The sequence below is a fragment of the Penicillium maclennaniae genome (assembly GCF_028827695.1).
Source record: "Penicillium maclennaniae strain IBT 15551 chromosome Unknown utg000005l:1.0-2652337.0:1.0-2654196.0, whole genome shotgun sequence".
Classification (NCBI taxonomy): Eukaryota; Fungi; Ascomycota; class Eurotiomycetes; order Eurotiales; family Aspergillaceae; genus Penicillium; species Penicillium maclennaniae.
The window spans coordinates 2,277,919-2,297,095 of NW_026623217.1; the positions used below are offsets into that span (position 1 = coordinate 2,277,919).

At 49.0% G+C, this 19,177-nt stretch overlaps 9 protein-coding genes across 9 annotated transcripts; 5 read left to right on the forward strand and 4 right to left on the reverse strand.

The window, feature by feature from the left end:
• Positions 1-138: 138 nt before the first annotated feature.
• On the reverse strand, positions 139-1,876 carry N7477_006094 (uncharacterized protein; the record flags this gene model as incomplete). The annotated part of the gene is made up of 3 exons (XM_056967757.1): positions 139-617; positions 672-944; positions 1,018-1,876. Coding segments are annotated over 3 exons (1,611 nt in total), but the record flags the coding sequence as incomplete, so codon positions are not given.
• Positions 1,877-2,906: 1,030 nt separating this feature from the next.
• N7477_006095 (uncharacterized protein) lies at positions 2,907-3,598 on the forward strand (the record flags this gene model as incomplete). The annotated part of the gene is made up of 3 exons (XM_056967758.1): positions 2,907-3,063; positions 3,116-3,175; positions 3,234-3,598. 3 exons carry the CDS (start codon positions 2,907-2,909, stop codon positions 3,596-3,598), a joined length of 582 nt encoding a protein of 193 aa, XP_056822512.1.
• Positions 3,599-3,778: 180 nt separating this feature from the next.
• Positions 3,779-5,929, reverse strand: N7477_006096 (transcriptional regulator family TF; the record flags this gene model as incomplete). The annotated part of the gene is made up of 6 exons (XM_056967759.1): positions 3,779-4,022; positions 4,088-4,815; positions 4,880-4,953; positions 5,040-5,584; positions 5,640-5,740; positions 5,795-5,929. The coding sequence occupies 6 exons, from the start codon at positions 5,927-5,929 to the stop codon at positions 3,779-3,781; spliced, it is 1,827 nt and encodes a 608-aa protein (XP_056822513.1).
• A 1,073-nt stretch (positions 5,930-7,002) lies between these two features.
• N7477_006097 (intradiol ring-cleavage dioxygenase) lies at positions 7,003-8,028 on the forward strand (the record flags this gene model as incomplete). The annotated part of the gene is made up of 1 exon (XM_056967760.1): positions 7,003-8,028. The coding sequence occupies one exon, from the start codon at positions 7,003-7,005 to the stop codon at positions 8,026-8,028; it is 1,026 nt and encodes a 341-aa protein (XP_056822514.1).
• Positions 8,029-9,368: 1,340 nt separating this feature from the next.
• On the forward strand, positions 9,369-10,913 carry N7477_006098 (Permease cytosine/purine uracil thiamine allantoin; the record flags this gene model as incomplete). The annotated part of the gene is made up of 1 exon (XM_056967761.1): positions 9,369-10,913. One exon carries the CDS (start codon positions 9,369-9,371, stop codon positions 10,911-10,913), a length of 1,545 nt encoding a protein of 514 aa, XP_056822515.1.
• Positions 10,914-11,503: 590 nt separating this feature from the next.
• On the reverse strand, positions 11,504-11,862 carry N7477_006099 (uncharacterized protein; the record flags this gene model as incomplete). The annotated part of the gene is made up of 2 exons (XM_056967762.1): positions 11,504-11,776; positions 11,830-11,862. The coding sequence occupies 2 exons, from the start codon at positions 11,860-11,862 to the stop codon at positions 11,504-11,506; spliced, it is 306 nt and encodes a 101-aa protein (XP_056822516.1).
• Positions 11,863-13,157: 1,295 nt separating this feature from the next.
• On the forward strand, positions 13,158-14,147 carry N7477_006100 (uncharacterized protein; the record flags this gene model as incomplete). The annotated part of the gene is made up of 3 exons (XM_056967763.1): positions 13,158-13,485; positions 13,512-13,682; positions 13,753-14,147. 3 exons carry the CDS (start codon positions 13,158-13,160, stop codon positions 14,145-14,147), a joined length of 894 nt encoding a protein of 297 aa, XP_056822517.1.
• Positions 14,148-14,400: 253 nt separating this feature from the next.
• On the forward strand, positions 14,401-15,253 carry N7477_006101 (sugar O-acetyltransferase; the record flags this gene model as incomplete). Its single annotated transcript, XM_056967764.1, has 3 exons — positions 14,401-14,501; positions 14,607-14,843; positions 14,893-15,253. 3 exons carry the CDS (start codon positions 14,401-14,403, stop codon positions 15,251-15,253), a joined length of 699 nt encoding a protein of 232 aa, XP_056822518.1.
• A 274-nt stretch (positions 15,254-15,527) lies between these two features.
• N7477_006102 (plasma-membrane proton-efflux P-type ATPase) lies at positions 15,528-18,355 on the reverse strand (the record flags this gene model as incomplete). Its single annotated transcript, XM_056967765.1, has 6 exons — positions 15,528-15,574; positions 15,631-16,723; positions 16,810-17,733; positions 17,790-18,020; positions 18,087-18,225; positions 18,285-18,355. The coding sequence occupies 6 exons, from the start codon at positions 18,353-18,355 to the stop codon at positions 15,528-15,530; spliced, it is 2,505 nt and encodes an 834-aa protein (XP_056822519.1).
• Positions 18,356-19,177: the final 822 nt, after the last annotated feature.

Consider the following 19,177-nt stretch of genomic DNA (forward strand, 5'->3'; position numbering starts at 1 on the left):
TGATAGTGCACTGGGCAATATTCCTTACAAGGCATTGCGCAGATAAGAACCATAGCTTCAATTCTTTTCTTTCAGGACTTCCACCCCTCCCTAGTATGTCCATCGCATTGACCATGATAAGATCCATGCATGCAACGTTTAAATACCATCGTCCTCCTCCTCAACCGCACTCTCATTCACATAATCATCCCACTCCTTACAAGTAGAGTGCAACGTATGGTAATCAATCAACTGACGAGCTTCCTTATACCGCTCCAAGAACTGAATAGCAAAGCCTTCCTCGGTATGCCATCCAATATGGCAATGCATAAACCACGCACCGGGGTTATCGGTCTCAAAAGCCACGACGAGATAGCCTGAGCCAGGAAGCATCGCCACATCACGACGAGGAGGGTTCGTCAAGGTTGTGATATCTGATGAGCTGTATGAGCCAGTACCATGGGCCAAGACGAAGAAGTCATGGCCATGCAGATGGATTGGATGTGGGACGGTCAAGGCGGTTTCAATGACGACGTAGGACCATTCATTTGCACGGGTTAACTTTACAACGCCACTCTCGGCCGTGAATGAAGTGTCATCGTTCCATATTTGAAGGAGCGTGGGATTATCCCACAACACTTGCATCGAGGTACCGTTCATCTTTCAACGGAAGAGATTCTCTGAGTTTTCACCTCGGGTGACAGGCTCGCTGGGGTTGTAGTAGGGGAGAGATGCACTTTGTTTCAGGTATGGGACCAGATCTGACATTGCCATGTCGTCGCAGTCGTCCGTGTAGGAGTAGGCGGTTGTGGAGGGTGTGGAAGGAAAGTCGCCGTAGTACAATATGCCTTTGATGTTGTCCACGCTGTCGTTGTCGGAACATGCTTCTTGAGGAATGGCGCGTATCCAGAAACTCTCGTTCTCGGTGGATTGGTCTGCGTTGACAATGACATCGTATCTTTGACCTATGTGAAATATGATGTGATTAGTAAATTGCGAAGATTAAGAAGATAACTATAAAAGATAACTATCTCATACCCATGCCAATACTCAAAAAAGTGGTGTTGAAAGGCTCGATCGAAACGAGATCCATGGCCATCACAGTAAGAGTGTGGTTGTCAATCATGAACTTGAACATGGTGTCCACCGCCGCATTCACCAACCGGAAACGATAGAAAGTTCCAGCACTGACGGAAGTGTTGAAGCGATAGCCTGTCTGGCTGGTTGAATCATCATCACCGTAGGCATTCGTGCCATTCATGAGACCGTTGTCCAACATAGGTGGTCCACTCGCCTGGGCGGAATCATAGAGCTCATCCACAGTCTGGTGACTCCAATCATTGAAGAACAACATCCCCTTGTCGATATCGTAGTTCTCGGTAGCAGGACCATTGATCAAGATCCCGCCGAAGACACCCTCGTACGCCTGCAAACCAATGTGGGAATGGTACCAAGAGCTACCGTACTGAGTGGCTCTCCGCTTGTAGGTAGTGGTCTTGCCCGGAGCAGTTGAGCACTGGGTGATAGACACAACGCCATCATTGGGGCTTGTGTAATTCTGACGAATTCCGTGGAAATGAATACTAGATCCATTGTTCGCCGACGCAAGCTTGTTGGTGACATGTACAATGACATTGTCACCCCAGTCAGCTTGGATGGTGGGACCCGGAATAGACCCGTTGACGGCCATGGCGGTGCGAGAGTAGCCATCTGGCGCTACTGTCACTTCTTGAATATCAAGATAATACTCTCTCGTCACGCCGGTGTCGGGCACCACATTGTAGTAGTCGGTAGACACATCATCATTGCAGCAGCTTCGCCTGTCGCTGGCTGTGTTCCCGGAGCAGACATCGCGTTTTGCTTTGAGATGTGGATGGAGATGTTTGTCATGTATGGACGCTGCGGAAGTCACTCCGAGGAGAGCCAAGAAAACACTCACGGCTTTCAGGGTAGAAGCGGACAGAGTAAAGAAAGGAGGAAGCTCGCAGAATGAGTGTCAGAATAAAGAAGAAAGCATAAACATCACAAGAAAGTTAATGAATTCCCAAGTTGGGAAGAAGGTGTTCGGAATGAGATGAATACAAGATACCTTCTACTCTTGCGAAATATCATATCTTTATCATCCTTTTACAATACCTCCAGAAATTCAAGTGATTGAATACTTGCTGCCGAGACTAAACAAATTGGCAGCATTTTTGAGAGACAGGACCCGCCATCGGCGTGCTTCGCAATCTGTGCCGGCTTAGTGGACTTGATCAAGTCCGATGCGTAGATTGAGCGTAAGCTTTTTCCGTGAGGTATGGGCTCCATACATCGTGTTCGACCGCATGAGAGGCTAGAATAGCGGAACATTAAATGTGCTTTCTTTTCGGAGTGATTGAAATATAGAAGTGAAAATTCGATGTGAAATCCCCAAAATTTCTCAAAATTGGGTCAAATGGGTTCATGTGCCGTGAAAAGAGCATAAGGTTTCGGAATGCGGTCGAGACAAGTTGACCCGAGTATAGATCAAGATTCAACATGAAGTCTCGGTCACCTCACCATGGGAGCTTGTGCTACGCTACAAGCCGCTATCGAGCTAGACCCCGCAAGTTCAAGGCTTAGGAACAGGACCATCTAGGTACCCGCATAGAATATCGACGTCAGCGAACGCGCGTTCTAGACCAGTGGATCTCGCACATATCCGATGTTCATATTTTAAGACGTCAACTATTTGATCTGCTAAGCCACTGAGAAATGCTGGAATGTAATTAGCTGGTGTCTGGGTAAGGTCCAGAAGCAATGGGCGAGCTGCTGCCACGAGTCGATCTAGTCGTCATGCTGGTGGAAAGGTCACTCGCAAAAGAGAGTCCGAGTAGCAATGCTTTATACATGGGTCAATTGAAATCCTGATTCTTGCTTGTCTTTAGATCATTCTATCGATCATCATGTTTCGCTTTTTGGTTTCTCCTATAATGCTTTTCCTTGGGGCGTGCGCATCTGCTTCGGCATTTGTCTCCCGTAGCACTCCGGCTGCGAACGAGAAATTCGGGCTCTACGCGTATGGCGAAAACGTTGGGGGCCTTTCTCTATTCTATGCAAATGGTAATGATTTATTAATCACGTCGTCTCAAATTATGTTGACACAATGGTCTAGGCTTGGCTTACATTGGCGACCCGGCCAACTCGACCTCTTCAACCGCTTCGAGTGTGTCCTGTAAGTGATATCCCCCATCGAACAATTGCTTGCCTCCCGAATCTCACAGAATCGCCAGTCAAGCGTTCATCGGACTCTTCTAGCACTTGGATCGCTAATCCTAATAGCACCACCAAGGCCGAGGCTGGCTGGTCTGATGAACTCCTCTACGTTCCCAGCTCTTCCTCCTCGAATCATCAAATGGGCTTCACCTCCTCGAGGCGTTCCAATGAGACGACTACCGGATTTATATTCTACGGACAATGGGTGATGGTTGAATTGGAGAGCGGTGATATGTCTTCCAGCTTCTATGTTCGTCGGGAATCTGAAGGCAAAGGTGTCTATTCCCTGCTGTGGAATGTCACCGACGAGGAGACTGCGATTCCTGTTTTCCCTGCGTTCTGTCAAGCCTTACAACGCATGAGGCAATCGCTATTGTCTTGAATAGAAACTCTACCGGGTGATTATGAGACAACATATCAATCGCTTGAGCGGTATGGAGGCAGCCAGGTGTTATATTTTGTATTATCTCTTTGCTGTTGAGTTGAAAGGTTGAACAAAGTGGCTGTACGGGTCAAATTTTAGTTCATCACGTTGTCTGTAAAACAAAGCGCAGCACGTCTCTCAACGTTCCATGGATTTGGAGAGAGATCGTTTTGCTAGAAATATGAGCTTTTGAATGAAGTAATAGGTCAGGTAAAATGGCGGGAAACATTTTCCATCTTTGCCGCCCGTGCTGTACTGTGCAAAGATGGCTGCCACGTCCTCGAGTATTCGAATGTCACGAGCAAATGTCGAGGCATGAGGCATCATAATCAGAAAGCGGAAGAGAGTAATGGTAGCTGTTAGTACAAATTGGGCATGGATCCTGATTAGTGGAAATATCAGTCACTGACCGGCTTTTTTGAGACAACCACACAACACCTTGCTTACCAGAAAGTATGATAATTTACGTAATGCTGGACGCGGGTCATGTATATGAGCGTAGATCGCGCTGCCTCGTAGCAGATTTCAGCGCTGGACGGGAGTGGTGACCAATTTTGCATTGTGGGGATGTTGTAGAGATCACTTGCTCCGTGAATCTTGCCGAGACAGTAGTAGTACTCCAAGTGGATGCTGACACCCCGGATACTCAGGTCATGAAACAGGTAGTCAGGGGCGCTCTGAGTCGCGAAAGCATCAGGTCGACACTCCACGGGGTATTCCATCTTCAAAGCGCTCAGCTCATCATCCAACTCACGGATAAGTTGAAGGCGTCGGGCCTCAGAATGTGCCTGTCCCTCCCGTGAATAAAGTAGCCGAAAGATCTTTGTTTTCAATAAGCTGAACCGAAGATCTGATGGGTAAAGAAGCTCCTGAGATGACAACGGCTTAAAGTAGAAGTGATTTTCGGAGGGTTTTAGGGCATATTTTGCAGGTAATTCTAGATCGCAATCGGCGTCGTTCAATAGCGGAGGCTGGCCCTTGCGTATGGAGAACTCTTTGTCCATGCCGTAACAGAGCCAGAACAGTGCGCGTAAATGCTGGTTATGTTGAGGGCGTCCCTGAAACTCACGAGATGCTCTGACTTTGTGCCCGCCCAAGTTATAGAGCACTTGCACAGCCATTCCCAGCAAAGGTTCTGCCGACTGAGGTTGGCCAAGGGGACAGATATAGATGGCCTGTGACAAACAGCAAATTTAGCCCCCATTGTACCCGCTATTAAACATGGTCAAAAAGGCTTACCATCATCTTAATTGCTTCCAATGTCCTCAAATCGGGGGTCTCCATGAGAACCTCTGGGGAGGAGAGAGCGCCGCCTGGGCATAGGCGTCTGGCTCAGCACCTGAAAAGGCTGGGTCATGACGATGCATTTGGGTGATATTCGCGGTAAAGGCAATCAGACATGCTCGATTGGCAGCACGAGTCGATTGTGGATGGCTCAAGACGCTAGCGTCAAGAAGCATCTGCAGCGCATCGGCATCTGCAAACGGGAAAAGTGAGTAGAGTCCACTTTTTGCATAGTATTTGACGCATTGCTGAACCAACGAGATTGGTGGCCATTTCGCAGTAGTTGCTAGCCTGGTAGACTTGAGACCTCGCGAATGAAACGTTTCAACCAAATCAGAGACAAAATCATCCAAATCAAAGGAGCACCCCGTACGCCGCTGAACCTCAGAAGAAAAGGCTGCTCTAGTAGTTGAAAGAGCGCTTCCAAGTCCACAATAGTCGAGATGCCACCGGAACGCCGCCAATGCAGCGTCAAGATCATGTGTATCGGGCACGAAATTCATATTGGCAGGTGGTTGAGTAGTGAGACTCTCCGGGGTTGATGGAAAGCTTCTGGCCAGAGGCACGGGTAGGACATTCTCACTATGACTCGTGGACTCCTGCGCTGCACGTAAGGCTGCTTCTAGTTCCTTGACCCGCGCCTGAGAGTCAGCTAGCTCCCTGAGCACCCGTTAGCCGTATTCAAGGCTTCTGTTTTAACATTGCCCAAACTCACTGTTTAAGGCCCTTCCGCTGAGTCGGTGGCGGTGTGAAAATGCATGGGAGTCCTGCAAGATGACAGTTCTCGCAGGCAGGCTGGACTCTGTCACAGCGAATCTGTACAAACGATGTTTAGCGTTATTGAAACATGAGAATCGACAGTGGCAGTACCTTTCGAACACGGCATAAATCACAGGCGCTCTTCAATTTACCCCCACGTGGGGCGGCGGAAGCGGGTTCCATAGAGACTCTTTCAATGGCGGAAAGACATAGGTCATCCACCGAGGCAAGGGGGGGCCGTGGCATTGACTATTACTGAAGAGGGTGGTGATGCAGAATTCCCTGGTCAACGTGCCTCCACATGGGGGCCGCGCAATGGCGAGCCCAGAGTCATCGAATGCCGAGCCAAGAAAGACGCCAAGCAATTCAAGCCCGGGATGATAAATAAGCGGACCTCTTGCTCCGAGATCCCAGCCAAAGTACTTGACTCCAAGGTCACTGACATCAAAGCGCTGCGCATTAGCAATTCCGGAATTGGAGGAGAAAGCCTACTCCGAAATACGCGTAATCGTTTCAGAATATGTTCTTGGCAGGAGCTGGTTGGCTGGTTGTAAGCGCCGAGTCTATACCACATACTATATTGCATTGGATGGATGTATTTCCTTGGTGGTAGAGTGGAAGAAAGCATCAGCGCTATACATAAACCTACGGAAGTTGAATTGCAATTAGGGAAGTCATTCAAATTGTGACTTTTGTAGAATCTAAGATAAGCTTCCTTTCTTCACAGTCTACCCGTGCAAACGGTGAAACAAATATTTCATCACATCCCCGAACATCAATTCTTCATCAACTCATTCAACTTTCATTCTAATTTAGCTTCATATACCCCTGTACGATACTTTCGGCCAATAATGAGGGTCAGAAAAGTTCCACTTTCCTACCACTGACTAACCTGACTCCATTTATACTTGGTCTGACGGTGCATTGCCCGTCTACGGAAACCCTAACCGCAGATCACCTCAAGTCCCAAGCCAGGACCTACATTAGGCTGATACTTGCCTATTGTGTCTCCACACTGACCTTGTCATGGATCCAATGGTAAGCTTTCTGTACGTCAGCTCGCAAAATTATCGAAGGAGCATCCGCTGAGACTCCTACGCTAACAAGGCCCGTCCCAACACTACATTTTGCTGACGACAACCGTGACGAGCTACTGATCTGCACCATATTCAAATAAGGCTTTAGGACATGGAGTAGTTGGAGAGCCAGCGATATAAAATCTGGAGGTTTCCCCGGCCAGCTAAGACTTCAACCACCTTAAATCTCTTCTCTCCCAAAGCCATATCTCTGATTCTTCTTTAGAGAATAACTCCCTAGTTATGTATTTCCAGAAGCTTGCAGTTGTTGCTCTCAGTGGCCTGGCCATGGCCCATCCTGGCGCCCACCACGAGCATGACTCGCATTCCGTGGCCTCCAAGCGAGACCTCTTGCGCAATTCTCGTCGCGCGCTGGAGCTCTGCTCCGATCATTTGGAAAAGCGTGGTGTCAACGAACGTGCTCGTGCCCGTCGTGCTGCCATTATGAAGGCAAATGAAAAGCGTGCTATCTTCGCCCGCGACACCGACAAGACCGTCAATACCTCTCACCACTCGACCCTCCTGGTCTCTGCCAATACGCCCGAGTCTGCGCTCTTTTCCAAGAACCCCACTTGCATTCTCGCTCCCGAAGGAGAGGTTGGCCCCTTCTGGGTAAACGGTGAGCTGGTGCGATCTGATGTTCGCGACGGTGAGCCGGGTATTCCTCTCATCCTAGATGGACAGTTCATCGATATCAACACCTGTGAGCCGATCGAGGCTCTTTGGTGGGATGTCTGGAGCTGTAACTCTACTGGAGTCTACTCTGGTGTCCAGAGCGCCATGAACGGCAACGGAGACGACGCCTCGAACTTGAACAAGACCTTCTCTCGTGGAATCCAGAAGACCGATGCCGACGGCGTGGCTCAGTTCAAAACTATGTTCCCTGGCCATTACTCCGGTCGTGCTACCCATATCCATGTCATTGCCCATACCCAGGCCCACGAATTGGCCAATAAAACTATCACTGGCGGACACATTTCCCACATTGGTCAGCTATTCTTTGATCAGGACCTGATCAGCAAGGTTGAGGCTACCTATCCCTACAACACCAACACTGTCGACATTACCAAGAACATTGATGATCATGTTGTCATTGTCGAGACCGAGGACTCGACCTCTGATCCCTTCTTCGAATACGCTCTGCTCGGTGACTCGATCGAGGATGGTGTCTTTGGTTGGATTACCCTAGGTATCAATGTGACTGCCAGCCACGACTCCGATGCCTCCTACGCTGCTACGCTTACTGCCAACGGCGGTGTTAGCTCTTAAATAATAAGATGTTGAAAGATATCTACAGGATACATGATACGGTCAGCCTTGTCGATCCGATTTGCGAGGTGAATGAAAAAAAGCTATTGGCTGTCTGCGCTTCGTCATTCCTTGTTGAGATTGATATGCGACTGGAGTGCATGTTCATATATGCAGTAATTATATTTCGCTGGAAAGCTGTATAACCAGAGAAGGCAAATGGGTGCTTCATATATCAAAACGTACCAATTCGCACAAGTATCTAGTGATTTAACCAGGACAGTTCTCTCGAGCATTCTCTCTATCTAAAAGGAAATCCCCGTGCATTCAAACTTCCAACAACTTATCTTACCTTATTTTAACCAAGGTCAGGTCATCAATGTAGTTAGTTTCTTGCCCTTGTTTGTCTAAAAAGATCGAAGCTGCTAGGACCTCCCATGCCGTACTTTCCTTAGAACCCAGGAAAAGCACAACAAAGAGGAGCGTATTCGACTTTGTAAAAAAACCATTGAATCGCGCCCACCCTTTCCTAAACACCACCGTTCGAAAATTTCTATAGGAGGACATCAAGCGACAACGATATGATGGTTCTTCTTCTTTGCATGGCATTCTTATGGTTCTAGAATCCTGTTGCGCCACGCACAGACGTGAAAACAGAGTTTCGGACATTACCGTAGAAACAACAAGTTTACTGAGGGCACGTGGGCTCGTATGGAAAGAAAAGAAATTTCTCAGCCACTCTCAATCCATTAACCTTGCATCGAGTTCTAGAAAAGACGAAAAAGATAAGTTATCTTCATGACCGCGGGTGAGATAAGCCTAGCCGAGACTTTCCAAGGTTCTGGGCGAGGCTTGTTATCAACGAGATCAATGTTCTTTGGTAAGGAACACATGTAGAACAAATTGGCCACTTCAAGATGCAGCTAGTCATATGAGCGGTGCTCAGTCATGAAAATAAACCAATGCTTTTCCATTTACAGAATAAAATTTCAGTATCGTATAGATTTGCCACTCGCAGAATGCTACGCCCGAACAATTCTGATTACCATTTTCGATAAGCGGAGTCCGTAGATAACCCCGGTGGCCATCCAATCAGGGGCCCGTGTGGCGTGTGTTGGCCAGGGAATATAAGCCGAGAAGAGGTTAGAATTCTAACAAAACCAGTTACATAGGCCAACCTAAATGAACACGCTAACTGAATTGGAAAAATGGGCTCCGAGATGGAGCTGAGCGAGATTCGCCCACGCGAGCCTTATCGTTTTCCCCACAACCTTTTAAGATTCAACTAAAATCCCCCAGGTGCCCACAGAGTGCGGTCAGTTTTCATTTTTCCATCGCTGCTTCTGAATATCCCAGGCGTTATGGCCTACGATCCGGAGAAGGGCCTTGCAACAGGCGAGTACTCAACTGAAAAACATAGTTCACCCGAGGTGATTTCAGTTGACGATGCCGCCTCTCACGAGACCGGTATCCTCGCTAGGATACGCGCCCTGGAAGCTAGGCTGGACAAGAAGCTCGGTATAGAGTCCGACGCCATTGAGCGCAAGCGCGCGGAAGATAAGAGAAAGGTGCACTGGGTGGAGGAGATCTCAATGGCGGCTCTGTGGGCGAGTGGCACGATGAACACCTCGTGCTTTGCGACTGGCTTCCTCGGCTGGGAATTTGGCCTGACCCTGAAACAATCGATCCTCATCACGATATTTGTGTCAATCTTGGCTGCATCGCTAAGTGGATTCTGTGCCACCTTTGGCGCTGTGACTGGCTTGCGTCAAATCAGTGTTAGTCGGTACAGCTTCGGTTGGTGGCCTAACAAGTTGGTCGCCTTGTTGAACGGAATCCAGCAAATGGGCTGGGCTGCTGTCGCGTGTATCACCGGAGGTCTCGCGTTGACGGCAGTTTCCGACGGCCACGTCTCTTTGATTCTTGGAATTGTCATTTTGGCAGTCGTGGCCCTCTTGATCTCTTTCGTCGGGTTGAAAGCCATTCTGGTCTACGAGAGGTGGGCCTGGATGATCTTCCTGGTCATTTTCCTGATCATCTATGGCGAGACTGGTGAATATGCAAACAATTCAGCCCCGGCTACCGTGACCGGCTCCTCTTTCTCCGGCGCCGTTCTCAGTCTGATTGCGGTCGTTTATGGATCCAGTGCCTCATGGTGCACCATGGCGAGTGACTATTATGTTCACTACCCTGCCAACACGAGCCGTGTGAAGATTTTCCTCATGACCACTTTTGGTATCGCAATTCCGACCTCGATCGGCATGGTCGCTGGCTGCATGGTTGCGTCTGCTTTGAATGATAAACCCGACTGGTCTGCCGCATACGATCAAGGAATTGGTTATCTGATTCAAGAGATGCTTCATCCTCGTGGATTCGCCAAATTGCTTCTTACTCTCCTCGTCCTGTCCGGTATCAACGTCAACGTCATCAGTATCTATAGTTCCGCCATCTCTTTCCAGCAACTTGCCCGACCTTTTGCTCGTATTCCTCGGTCTCTTTGGACCCTGTTCTGTTTCGCCTGTATCCTCGGCCTATCGATTGGTGGTCGACAAAAGCTGAATGAATACCTCCAAAATTTCCTGAGTCTGTTGGGATATTGGTGTACAAGTTACGCCGTCATTTTGTTCGAGGAACACTTTATCTTCCGCAAGGGCAACTTCGACAATTACGATCTCGAAGGATGGAACGACCCAGCGAGGCTTCCGTTGGGTATTGGCGCTGGTGTGGCCTTTGCCCTCGGAGTAGTGGCGTGGTGCATGGGAATGGATGAGACATGGTTTATTGGTCCTCTCGCGGCGACAATTGGAGATGCCGGCGGTGACGTGGCCAACGAATTCACATTTGTCGTGACGGCTCTGGCTTATGTACCGGCAAGGTACTTGGAGCTTAAGTACTTTGGTCGATAAACTTTTAGTACACATGAGTGGACGTGTACATGTGTTAATATGACTCCACTTAATTCTTAATTCTCGCTTCCGGTACATGGATATCAGATTAGATACGCCACAGCCCTATGTTCGCATTCAGAGGAGGCTCAGCCACGCTCGCGCGCTCGCGGTCTCGCGCATAGCCTCGGCTTGGAGGCTTGGAGCTGCCTCGTTTGGAAATATAGTGGAAATTACTGAGCGTTGCAAAGAAGAAAAGACCAAACATGGCATTGAATAATCAGATCTGGTCGTGAGCTCTACATGGCTATGTGGGGGGCATTTATTCCCTTTCTTTCAACACCTCTGGCTACGCACCGTCTAATTTCATTGACGTCGACATGTCAAGCTATCTGATCCTGGTCCTCAAATACTGGATCGCTTGTCGGGGCGTCTCCTCGGTGGAGCCGGGGCTAACCGCATCGGCCGCTTCAACTCGCTGACCGGCCCGTCAGTCATCCACGGCATTTTGATCGCTCGTTGGCTGTCCTTTCATACTCCCAAAGGCATCATTGAGCTCTGAGATCTTTTGTTTTTTTGGCTTCTATTCTAGGATTGTCATCGGTCTCCCTCTATACGACCATCGCGATGATGGCCATCAAGCTCGATGAGTTCGGGTTTTGCATGGGAACGGCATCGCAAGTCGTCAGCATTTGGGTCTGACATATAATTTCCCATTGCTGTCCCCATTGCTGGAGCCACGGATCAGTGCCTTTGGATCGTACGAGTCTGCCATTAATATTCGATGATGGGTTAACATTGATCGGAGCCCCAGCGATTTCCGGAACGCTAATAAGCTTGCAGGGGCGAAGACTATTGCCTGATCGTCCATTCATGTAACGAATCTGGTCCAGAAAAAAAAAAAGGGTAGACGGGACTAACCGAAGACCTAACTTACCACGGGGCGTCCTAAAGGCAATGCTGGAATCATGTTAGCAGAAAATTCCGTCGACAGCGACTTTAGGCAACGCAATTTACAGGGGCCAATTTTTCTAGACACTAACATTGACGCACCAAGTTGCATATGAGCATTTGTATGAACTCGCACAATTGACATGTTGAGCATCATTCCATGATTTCATTGCTGGGTCCCTGGAGGTAATTTGTTCTACGGTTGGTATGGTGAAATAAACTCGATTTTCCCTTTTCCCTTTTCCCTTTTCTACGATTCCGATTTCCCTCCAGATCCACCACGCCAGGGGCAAATGTAACTTTGACCCAATGGAGCAAAAGCAACAGGCAGCCTCCAATTACAATTCTGTTGCCTGACAAAGTTCGTGTTCGCCGGGGCTCTGAAACAGTTGGTACCACCTTGGCCGTAAGCTCAGCCCTAGACGACCCCGTTCTCTCCTTCTCCCTCAAATTCACCGGGGCAGGACTCCATCTTGGCCAATAATGGCACGTCGAAATGTCATTAAGCTTCGCACGCCGTCGCAAAAAAGCTTGGCCCCTGAACGGGACTAACAGCACGGGAAGTATGTTGGCTTAAGACCCTGGCAACATCTGTCGACTAGGTATTGGCTCCAACCTCCTTCGAGATCTCTTCTAGCTCGATTGTTTCCCGTTTAGGATATTGCTGAGGGTTTTCTGTGAAAGAGTAAGATCATGGGAGCCTGAAGTCCAAGTATAGTATAGCTTGCTCGTCTCTCACTATGCATTTTTTAGGGTCCACTGGGGGGGTCGGACGATTCGCTTGCTCGTTTCTGACAAGCTAGGCTCGACTTCACTAGTTGGAGCCCCCTCCCCGTGGACAGGTACCCTGCACCGTGAGAATGTCATGCTCGTACTCCCAGAATAGTAGGATGGAGTGACCTGGATCTGGTTAGCCCATTGCCCGGGGTCAGTGGATGATGGTGTGGATAGCTGGCAGTGATGAGGAATCGAATTTAGGGATGCAAATAGGCGCCTCGATTTCCACTTCCTCGGTTGTTTTGGAGCAGTGGCCGGTCTCTTTTATTTCTCACGATGTCTACTTGACCCTAGTCCTCCTTTCTTCGAAACTTTCTCTTCTCTTCTGAATACATCTTCTCTTCTCTACTAAATACCTCTTTCTTCTCTTTGTCTTGCCTCTTTCCACTCATTTCTCCATGCAATACTCGCTCTTGTAATACACGTTTCATTTGTCTGATTGACTTTCCATTCTACCCTTCACTCGCTCTAACTTGCATATCTTTCTATTTTTTTTTCTCACGCCCGTTTCGTTGAATTAAAGCACACCACGCCACGATGACCGATATCTCCCATCTGAAGAGTACTCAGCAGGAGCCCATATCGCAACTGGCTCCATTCGCTGCACTGATCATCTCCATCATCCTCGTCATCCTTTTCCTGATCCGCTTCTACATCCTAGAAGGGTTTCTGATTCCATGGCTATATGGCAAAACCTACACTGAGATGAATGAAACCAACCGCCGTGGTTTCATCAACCATCACATCGCTGGCGCTACAAAACTCGTCATCTTGCTCGTCGCAGTTTACCCTTTCATTCGTGCCATCACGACTGGTCCGACGGTCTTCCATTTACCGTACATCCCTGGCAGGCCCGCCACATTGGGTGATGCCCTCATCGTCGTGGCTCAGATGCTAATCGGCATGTACGTCTTCGAACTCTTGTACCGCGTCAAACTCTCCCCGTGGCGGTCCTGCATCATGTTGGGACGATTATGATCGGTCAATCGGCCATTGCAATCAGCTTGAAGCTTGCACGGGAGCCTGATGCAAATATCGAATTCATTCTGTGTCTTGTATGGGGTATGTTATTTCTCTCTGCTTGCTTGACATGACCATACCGACTGACTCGGGGAAAAAAAAACAAAAACAGGAGCCTTTGATCTCATTTCCGAATTCTTCCCGCATATCGCCATCATCCTGTACCGTGTGTACCCCCATCGACACTATTTCCTTGCGCGTGTTTTCCTTCTATCCTGCATCACGACGGCGACCGGTACACTCTGTGAAACGATCGTGACCATGTGGCTCTTCGGCAGTTTGTGGAGTCGTTGGGAAATTGCTTTCAAAGTGGCCACTCCGTTGCTTCATATTGCTTTTTCAGCTGCCCAGATCCATGGTAGTCTTGTCTTCTGGCGAATGTATAAAAGACAATTGCGGTTCGTCAAAGAGGAAAAAGACCTCGAAATGGGCAAGGATGAAGATTGTCTGCAATTGGCGAATACGGAGAGTCTCTCATCCGCTGAACATGTTTCCCACACATATTAAGAAAAGGAAGGGCAATCCGAACTGATATTCTGCCTTCAATCTTGTACAAATCTTGCATCATGAGGTGGTGGACGTTGGGTGATCTTAGACGATTGTTGCTCGGGGACGCGGATGTCGTCTCCGCATTGGCGCCTTAGCTCGGATCTTCGTTCAATATTCGATAATGATTCTTCACCATTACTAGCCCCTCAAGTGTTTAAATTGACTTAGAGACACTACCTAGTAAGCTAGCACATCCTCAAGCGTTACGACTATGGCATCCACCGAGAAAAGACCTGACCTCATCGCCATTGCGCGCGACCTGCCCGGCGTGCCGATGTGCGATGATTACGAGAAAATGATCTCTGGCATGTTGTGAGTTTCCTCCCAACTCTCACAAGCCCCGATACCTTGTATCTTATCCGGGCAGGGAAATGCTCTATGTATACCGTAGAGATCTGGATGCTTACCCGTGGTCAGGTACAACCCCCTCCTTCCCCGCCTCGTCGAGGGCCGGCACCGGTGTCGCATCTTGACAAGCGACTACAACCGCCTCGACCCACGTACAGTATCATTCGATAAAATCGCTGAGGCCCGTTTCGATCTTCTGCAGAAGCTGGTCGGCCGTGTCGGTGAGGGCACTTTCGTCGAGCCGCCTTTTCGCCCGGATTATGGGTGCAATGTCGTCATTGGGCGGGATTGTTTCTTGAATTGGAAGTAAGTTGCAGCCTTATCTTCAATTTTGGAGGAGAACTAAGGTGTCTAGTTGTACCATTCTTGATACTTCCCTGGTGATCATCGGTGATCGTGTCCAGATGGGCCCTAATGTCGGTATCTTCACTGCGGGCCATGAGACGAGCGTCCTATCCCGGCGCAAATTCGTTGAATTTGGACATGCTGTGAAGATTGGCGACGACTGCTGGATTGGTGGTAATGTAGTCATTCTGCCTGGAGTCACTATTGGCGAGGGCTGTACTATTGGGGCCGGTTCGGTGGTTACCAAGGACATTCCCCCATTTTCCGTGGCCGTGGGAAATCCATGCAAAGTGCGCAAAACGATTCAGTCTGCAGAGGAAGAAGAAAATGATCCGGAGAATCCCTACAGGAATATGGTCAGGGAGCTGTGAGAAGAATGGAAGTAATTTGATTCAACGTTAGACACTAGGACATGGGGTCACATTGGTGACGCGTCGCCTGTGAATAAGAATAGACGCAATAAGAAATAGTGTGGCGACAGTTGACATCTCGGGACAAGGTCAAGCATTGAAATCGATCAAAAGGCATTCTTGCCGCCCTACCACTGGATGCTCAATGAAGCAGTATTCCGTTTGGTACTCGACCCATCCATTCCCACAAAAGATCATATTTTTGCCCATTCATCAACCGTCGGCCGTATTGACCTCAAGTGGTCTTCTCGTGCTGGCTCGCCAGTCGCTGCATATTGATTGCTGTAGCTGGTTAATTTTCTGTCATAATCTTGCGCTACGAAGGATGCCAATCTTACCAAAGTCCTCAAACGCTCGCTCCCTGCCTTTACCGCGTGGGCTCCGACCATGCATGATATTGTCAAATGCTTCCGAGCTCTGCAAAAAGTTGTATACAACAAAGCAGATAACTTCCACGCCCAGAGAAAAGCCCCACACGCGGATAATTGTCACAATAGAGGTGTTTTTGTCGACAAACACACCGAAGACGACCATCAAAGTCGCTGCAATGTCCACCACCAGAACGGCTAAGAAGAGTTGCAAGGATGGAAGATGCTTCCAAAAGGGAGTCTTGACTCCTCGAGTGATAAAAATTAGCCAATTCTGCGTGAGGGCAATCTCCAGGAAGAGGACCGAGTCGCGAGCTCCGAAGTTTTGCACCAAGCCTCCTTCCTCGCCACGCAACAGCATGGTGCCGAATGCAATCCAGGAACCGGCTGCCAAGATCATACCCATGACAACTGCGATACCCCATAGTCGGGGTAAGTTCCACTTGACCGGCGACTCTGAATACGGCGCATTGTCGTAGGCAATTGCCAGGGTTGCAATATCGGCAAAGATGGCCAGAAGCACAACCAGGCGAAGATCGAGGCCTTCATTCATGGTAGCAATCCACAGTCCGAAGAAGATCTCCAGATGTAACGACAGGGCGATTCGGTAGATGACATATGCATACATTCGATGAAAGATCTGGCGGGAGACCTTGATGGCGGTGATGATTGCTGATAGACCGGGCGCAAGGAAGACAATGTCGGCAGCCGAGCGAGCAGCATCCGAGGCACCCTCGACTGCGATGCCTGTGTCAGCCTTTTTGAGCGATGGGGCATCATTGACACCGTCTCCAGTCATAGCTACCAGAAGGCCTCGCTTCTGGAGAATTTCCACGACGCTATACTTGTGCTGAGGAAAGACTTCGGCGAAGCCATCAGCTGCCTCAACAAAGTCGTTGACTTCCGAGCCGGGCATATCGCCTGCGCCGGTGACTCCAAGCTTTTCTGCGTTATAGATATTAGTGCCAAGACCAAGTTGGCGGGCTGTCTCGCGCGCAATTCCCACTGCATCTCCAGTCAGCATCTTGATGCGAAGCCCCAGGCGCTGAGCTTCGACGATAGTCTTTGCGGTGTCATGACGCGGGGGGGGTCTGAGCAAGGCATGATTCCCATGATTTGCCATATTCCATCAGCACCTTTTCGGGCTACTCCAAGAGCCCGGAATCCACGACTGGCAAATTCCGTGACTCTGGCCACATAGGCATTCTCGATTTCCACAGGAACAGGCTGGTCGTCTTTGACAGTGTTCAAGACTGGAATAGGAGCCCCTTTCACACATATGATCTGTTCGCCTTGGGAGGATTCCACCACAGCTGTGACCTTTTTTGAAACCGGATCAAACGGATAGAACTCGATGGTTCTGAAGGACTCGATCTGACTCTTGGCCTTCGGGTATCCTCGCAACCCTTTGATGAAGACTCTGTCGATAGCATCAATTCCTTTCTTCTTGCGAGTGGCAGCCAGGCAGGCTGTAAGCATAAGAGCCTCTCGATCAATCCCTGGAGTTGTGTAAGGCTCACCCAATGCGAGCTTGTTTCGAGTAAGAGTCCCGGTCTTGTCGGAACAGAGGACTTCTACTCCAGCCAGGGATTCGATGGCCGAAAGCTTCTGGACAATGGCAGAACTCTTGGCCAAATACGAAGCACCCACCGCCATGGTTGTAGTGACGACTGCGGGTAAGCCAACAGGCACCCCGACAACTGTGATGGCTAGTGTGTATTCCAGAATCTCCACGATAGAGTCGGATCGATAGAATGAAGCGATCCAGACGACAAGGAGAGTAATAACAACCAGCGTGAGAAGGATCCTGCCAATTTGGTCGAGGACTTTGGTGAAGTGGCCAGTTCCATTGTCAGCCTTGTTGACTAGTTCTGCTGCTGCTCCGACAAACGTTCGATCACCAGTATGGGTCACAATGAGAAGGCCGCTACCACGCTTGATAGCAGATGAAGAGAAGCAGCGGTCGCCCTGGTGTTTGTCCACTGCCAGAGACTCGCCGGTTATTGAGGACTGGTCGACCTGTAAATGCGTGTCATTGGAAACGATTGTTCCATCGGCTGGTACGATCGTGCCCTGAACTTCAATTAATATGGAGTTTCCAATACCACTCTTTCCATATCGAAACTCACACCATCCACATGAACCACATCTCCTGGCACGACATCTTGTGCAGGCACCTCAATCATTTCCCCATTGCGAATGACAGTGGCCTTGAGTGCAAGGTTCTCTTTGAGACTGTCGACAATATTACCTGCGTGATATTCCTGGGCGAATCCGACGATGGCGTTGAGGAAAAGAAGAGCACAAATGACACCAAAATCAATCCAGTCTTGGAGGCCAGCGGCCAAGAGGGCCGCAATCTACAAATGAGAATTAGCATGCGCCTACTATGATGCTTGTAAATCTTTACGAGGAATAGTACTCACCTCCATGACAAACTGCACAGATCCGACAAAAAGCTTCAAAAACTTGACGATATTGCTCCTTTTCTGCTCGTTTAGACGGTTCCAGCCATACTTCCTTCGCATGGCAATGACCTCAAAGTCTGTGAGACCTGTTGTCAGGCTGGTTTGCAGCAGAGTGTTTGAGATCGGTCGATCCGCGCCCGGGCCGATTGTGAGGACTTCCGGGTCAGGCTCTTCCCATCTTCATCCTCGAGCTCGGCGATCAGAGCATCGAGACTGTCCTCTGTCATGATGGGGGGAGTCCTCCTCGTCTTTTGAAAGGCTGTTCTCGTTCTTGCCACAGGTATCGCCTGGGGGATGGCTGTGGAGTGCCAGAGTCCTGGTGTTCACGGGGTCCATGGGTCGAGACGAGTCGGCTGCAGGTGCTTGAGACATGGGCGAAGATTTCAAATTCTATTCATAAATTCTTTCTGACGTGAAGTTGAGAAAAACGAGCAAAGAGAAGAGAGTGAAAACAGAAAGCCGTGAAGGCAATTGTGGGCAGCATAAGTCTATATGGGAAGGTCCACAGGTGTCGTGGCAGGTGCTGACAAAAGGCAGGCGCAATGGCTTTGAACAAGTGATGACATGCTATGCATGGAATTAATCTCAGCTCGATCCATCGTGATTCTGCTCACTGCTTTCAAAAAAAAAAATAAGGCTCTTCTGAAGCATTGCTTGGCCATGTCTCCGAAGGGCATTCGACATGCTCACTTCCAAAAAGACCTCTATAGATTCAATGTTTATTTCTATTTATATTACAAGTCGTTCGACATATTTCGTTTTGTCGATCTAATTCCAACTTTGAGCTAAAGTTTACAAGCATCGATGAGGATAATGATATACTTGGATGCCCAGGTGGACTCCAGTGGTGGTCTGAGGACGACATCGGCTCTGTGTTCTCAGCCCCCCAGACCTGAGACGTTTATCTGAAAGCGATACATTCACGTGTAGTTCTACTCTATTAATTCATCGAAATCGCCATAGGGATTCCAAGCAAATGATGCTGACCCCCTCACAGCCTTGTATCTCAGGCATTCATTTGTTACGTAATCATGTGGACGTCACCATCG